Raw genomic sequence first — 5,680 nt, forward strand, 5'->3', positions numbered from 1 at the left:
TTGACAGGAAAACAGTGTGTGTGTGTGTGTGTGTGTGTGTGTGTGTGTGTGTGTGTGTGTGTGTGTGTGTGTGTGTGTGTGTGTGTGTGTGTGTGTGTGTGTGTGTGTGTGTGTGTGTGTGTGTGTGTGTGTGTGTGTGTGTGTGTGTGTGTGTGTGTGTGTGTGTGTGTGTGTGTTACCTGTTGGAGAAGACTTTGCTGCAGTTGTAAACGTTGATGGACAAAACTTCATCTCTGATCACTTTACCATAGTGAGGCCAGCGGAAATGCTGCACACATATAATATAATATAAAATAAAATAATATCATATAATATAACCTATTATGAAAAGAAAACAAATTAAAAATCAAACTACACAATTCGCTTTAGAGCATTTTGGTCTACGTGACAAAACAGTCATCTTGGAGTTTAGTGTCTTGCTCAAAGACACCTCAGAGTCGGGGACTGAACCACCAACCCTGTGATTATTGTCCAACACACTGCCTGAACCTGAGAAACAGTTGCTGCATTAACATGAATATCAGACACACTGCTAACAACTATTTATAACTGAAGAAAAACTCATCTTTTCGACTTCCATTAAAGAATTTCCTGCATTGGGATTGATAAAGTACATCTATCTATCAATTTATCAACAAACATTAATCACCATGCTAACTTTAGTCACACATATATACACACACACCTGGTCACACCTGAAGAACAAACACCAGCCTGACTCAGAGGAAGCACAGAGAAAGCAAACTCCCGATACTACTGCTATGTTTTTCATATCATACAGAAGTTACTGTAATGAAATTGTCAGACATGTTGGCAGTCAAATGTCAACAAACATGCGGTGATGCAGTGAAGTGGGTGGAGGTTTTTTTCCGGTTAAACAATTATGTTCTCCCTTTGTTAAATCACATAATGAAGTTGGTTTTGAGCAGAAGCTCAAAGTCAGAACCACAGATTTTCCAGTATGTTTCTGTTCTGATCATAAAACATGCTTCTGTTTCTGTGGCTATAAACACTACATTACCCATGAGCCTCAGCAGCTGTTGTTGTGATGATAAATCTATTGAACTGTGGGTGGAGATTCAGACTGAAATAACAACTATTAGATGTGTTATCATCAACTTTGATTCTGATTTTGTTCAGGATGACTTTTAATAACTTTCTTCAACTTTAATCTTCTTTAAGGGTGGTGTCCAAATGCCAACAGGCTGACGTTAGCAGGTATAATGTTTACCAACCCCATTCTCACTCCCAACCACCCCTTCTGCAGCACCTTTTTAACACACCGGGCGCTCCTTTAGCATCAGTTTTGAAGAACCGCGGTCACGTGTCGCACAAAAATCCATCTCATCAGAGTAAAGACGTGGCCACACAGTGCGCTATAAACATTCACCATCCCTTCTGTGTGAGCTGTATGTGCGACCGTGCCCGGCTACAAGTCATCCGGCCAATCAGCGTCCTGTGAGGAGCTACTGGCAGTTGAGGGGGGAGCAGCAGATGACGGCGATACGAGAGGCAACAATGGCGGCTCCCAAAGAAACTGGCGCAGATGTAAGAGTTTTTCTTCATAGAGGAAAGACAACAGCACTGAAGGTTTTTCTCGATGGGGAAAACAAATTGAACAGACACAGTTCATCTTCCAAAGAACATCATAAATGTCTGAACTAAATTTCATGGAAATCCATTCATATATATTCATATATATATTTCACTCAAACCCAAAACCTTTAACCACATGGTGGCGCTAGAGTTAAAGTCAGTGGATAATCAAAGTCATTAAGATTCATCCTCTGAGGATCACAAATGTCTGTTCAGAGTTTCATGGTAATTTTTTAAATCATTGTCAAGCTGCTTTGGTCGTAAAAACAGTTAATTCAAGAGCTTTAGAATCATGTCTGGTGTGTGTGTGTGTGTGTGTGTGTGTGTGTGTGTGTGTGTGTGTGTTGAAGGAGAGGCTGTGTGTGTGTCTGTGTACTGTAGGAGGGGTGCAAGTTTCCTATCAGCTCCATTAAAATAGTTTCACTCTGTAGAAAAGACCTGCTTTAACACACACACACACACACACACAGGACCTGACTGGTCACGGTGATTACATCACCGCCCTGTTCTGATTGATACTGACCTCGTTGAAGACGGCCAAGTTCTCACACTGCAGGACTCTGGTTTTATGGGTGAAACCTGCAGGAGACATGAGGGTAACCATAGCAATGGCTCTGATGCTTCAGCATATAAAACGTATAAAAATAATGTCGTATATTAACCATTCAAAGAAAGTTCTTTCATGTTAAGTTTTTTAAAAATCTAAAAAATAATATGATTGCCTGTAGTATGTAAAAAACATTGAAGTTTTGAAATGTCACATGGCTTTTATGACATGATGCTCCTATGTTTGATCCTCCTTATTTGTTCATTATGTTGAAATTAAATGATACCAACAAAGACATGAGCTCAACAGAGACGTGTACTTTAACCCAGTGAGCTGATAAACCAGCACACATCTTAAAGAAAAGGTAATTTTTAATAACTTTATATACTACTGGGTGGCTTATGAATTTCTTGTTCAGAAAACATTGTTATCTTTTTTTTGTAAAGATTTGTTTTGATGAAAAACAGATATGGGTTCATTTATATGTAGATACATAAAGTTTTTCCATCTGTGCATCTTTTTAAGAAAATGGAAAAAATATATATTAACATGCACTTACACAGTGAGACAGCTATATTAGATCATAATTTATTAGTTAATTATATTTTGTATTAACAGTCTAAATCTGCTAAAGTTGTCAAATAAATGTAGGCGGGTAAAAAGTGCAATATTTGCCTTTGAATAGTCATGGAGTGAATAGGTATAGTATAATAGTATAAATGCTAAATCAATAATGTAAATACTCAAGTAAAGTAATAATAATAATTCTTCACATTAAAAAGACACAGATTGAAAACTAAAAATAAATAAATACATGAAATAAAGAATAAATATGTGCCAAATTCATGTAAAATAAGATGAAAGATAAAATCCACAGATAAGAATAAAATACATCTTCACATGGATGAAACCCACTTGATAATACTATATACAAGAGACTAAGGTTTAAAAATAGTAATACAATTAAAGTTCTGTACTGTACAATGAAAAAAATCAGTTAAAATTGGGTAAAATTAAGTTTTTAGCTTATTTTTAAAAATATTTTGCGAGCTGGCCTCCCTGATATCTATTGGTAGTTTGTTCCAAAAAACTTGAAAACAGTATTTATATCTGACCCTACAGTTTTCCACGTTATCCTTAGGCAAATCTGTACATATACATATCTATATAATACAGAAGAGGATAAACTGACATTTATGTGGATGAAGTTAACTATTCCTCTTCTCCTTCAGAAAAATATAAAACTGGACCGAGTGGATCAAATATGAGAAGCCTTTACGGACAGATTTTGTAAAGGTATCGAATGAATGATCACGTAATAGTTTTATTCTATAAAATCTCACTGATGTTTTTTTTGTTTCTAGTTTATTCTCTCAAGTTTCCCTAGGTATATTTCTCACTGCTCGTGTGTGCAGACTTTAGCTCTCCCAAAATGTTCACAGTTCTTACATTTTGAAAAGACTCTGGACAGCAGCGGATGGACGTTTTGTCATAAACTGTATTCTACTGTCACAAAATAAAGAATTAAGTTAAGTCCAGGTCAACTTTATTGTCCCCGTGGGGACATTTGTCTTGGGCACAGTGCATGACAACAGTTAGTATATATACTTAGAAAAAAAACCTGAAAACAGACAGTGACCAGAATGACACCTAAGACAGGGTAGTCGACATACGTTTGCCTGTAGCATTCCAGTATACCGTAAATGTAATGATAATATATAAGGAGGAGGTATTTTCTCTGTACGGACACGTGAGCATGAATTACTGACCTCTGAAGCAGAGCTCGACCTTTCTGTCAGATCGTCCCGGCAGGTTGGAGATCTTCCTCAGAATCACACTGATGGACATGACGACAGTTACCTGGTTACCGGTTCACCTGTTCACCTGATCACCTGTCTACATGGTGTCTCCCCGAAGTCTCATCTCTTCTGTCGTCTCTTTTCAACAGTTGGAATATAACTTCTGTGTGTGTTTTTCTGTCTGACAAGTGCAATGGGAGGTACCTGTGTGTGTGTGTGTGTGTGTGTGTGTGTGTGTGTGTGTGTGTGTGTGTGTGTGTGTGTGTGTGTGTGTGTGTGTGTGTGTGTGTGTGTGTGTGTGTGTGCGTGTGCATGTGTGCAAGTGCGTGTGTTAGGGCAGGTCCTTTCTAATGTTTGAGAAAGCAAATAGAGTTGCTCAACTAGTTTCCTCCTTAAAACACACACACTTCTGTAAAACAGTAAAAATACATGATGTGACTCAAGTCATTTTTTCTTGTCAAGTCAAGTCACGGGTTATCAAGTCAAAGGTGTCCAGTCAAGTCACAATACAAGTCACAGGTCAAGTCAAACCACAGGTGATGTCGAGTCATGAAGGCAGAATAGTAACACATAAACAGAACAAACAAAATAAATAAATGTAATAGTGGTATGTGTATGAACCATTAACAGAGAAATCCGGGAGAGTCGCTAACAGCCTGACGTGGCTAACAGTGATTAGCTTGGACAGTATGGTGAAGGCATTAAAACTGCTTTTTTAACCACTAATATTAATCAAAATAACACCAAACCTCTGCAGCAGCATGATAAGAGTCCCTTCACATAAAACAAAGCACCAATGGGCTCCTTCCTTTGGGATTGACTTTGGTTCAACTTGAATGGACTTTACTATAAGAGGAGCTGGTACAGGGGCCAGTTGATAGGTCTTTAAAACACTCTTTTAATGATCTCTGGGTTCACTAACTACATTGTTAGTGATTTGTTTTCTGTGTAAGGACTCTTCTTATGCTGCTGCAGAGGTTTGGTGTTATTTTGAGCAGTGTTAGTGGTTAAAAAAGACGTTTTTAATGCGTTCACCGTAATGCAGTGGTGGATCTAGAAAATTCTACATAGGGTGGCACGGGAGGACGGTACGCAGGAATCCCCAAATGTAAATGGGTGACATGAGTGACGTGATATGTAGATGCTACTGTACTGCAGTTTATATGGAAGGAGAATAAAAACATAACATACGGTCCAGGGGGAGTTGCAGCAGGCCTAGGACCCTCTTCCTCCCTGTCATCTTCTTCTGCCTGGTGGTCACTCCCTGCCTCTGACCCTCTTTCTGAATCTGCAGCAGCCTCCTCTTCATCCCTCACGTCCTCTTCTCCTTCACTTGTTTCTTCACCTCCTTCTGTGGCCTTCTCCTGCTCTGACCCTCCTGGTCTCTCCAGTTGTTGACCTTCTTCATTTCCCTCCTTCTCTTCCTGCTTTGCACTTTTTTTTACTAAAAAACTGTCAATATCCCCACGTTTTGCTTTCCTTTTCATTGCTCTGCTCTCTCCAGCTACTCTTGCCTGCAATAGTCAGGATGTGAAAAGGTTATCTTTATATTATGTTACACTGTAGGGCCATGTAGCTAATAACCAATATAAAATCAGAAAAGATTCATCACGCGCACACAACAGTTATGTGTAGACTAATTAATGCTGTTGTATTGGTTATTTTCCCAGTTTGACAGTAAAGGGTGTCACCTGGTTTCATTTGTGCAGTGTCATTGCTGTGATATGTGACAGTAAGT

At 38.7% G+C, this 5,680-nt stretch overlaps 1 protein-coding gene across 1 annotated transcript in view; it reads right to left on the reverse strand.

Annotated features, from left to right (window-relative positions):
- fer1l4 (fer-1 like family member 4) overlaps positions 1-3,991 on the reverse strand; it is a gene marked incomplete at both ends in the record, with an annotated part of 51,671 nt that extends 47,680 nt beyond the window's left edge. The window contains 3 exons of the mRNA XM_083939531.1: positions 180-268; positions 2,120-2,175; positions 3,913-3,991. Of these exons, the coding sequence (XP_083795657.1) occupies positions 180-268; positions 2,120-2,175; positions 3,913-3,991 (224 nt within the window). The remainder of the gene's footprint in view (positions 1-179; positions 269-2,119; positions 2,176-3,912) is intronic.
- Positions 3,992-5,680: the final 1,689 nt, after the last annotated feature.

The sequence above is a fragment of the Echiichthys vipera genome (genome assembly GCF_963691815.1).
Source record: "Echiichthys vipera genome assembly, chromosome: X".
Lineage (NCBI taxonomy): Eukaryota > Metazoa > Chordata > Actinopteri > Perciformes > Trachinidae > Echiichthys > Echiichthys vipera.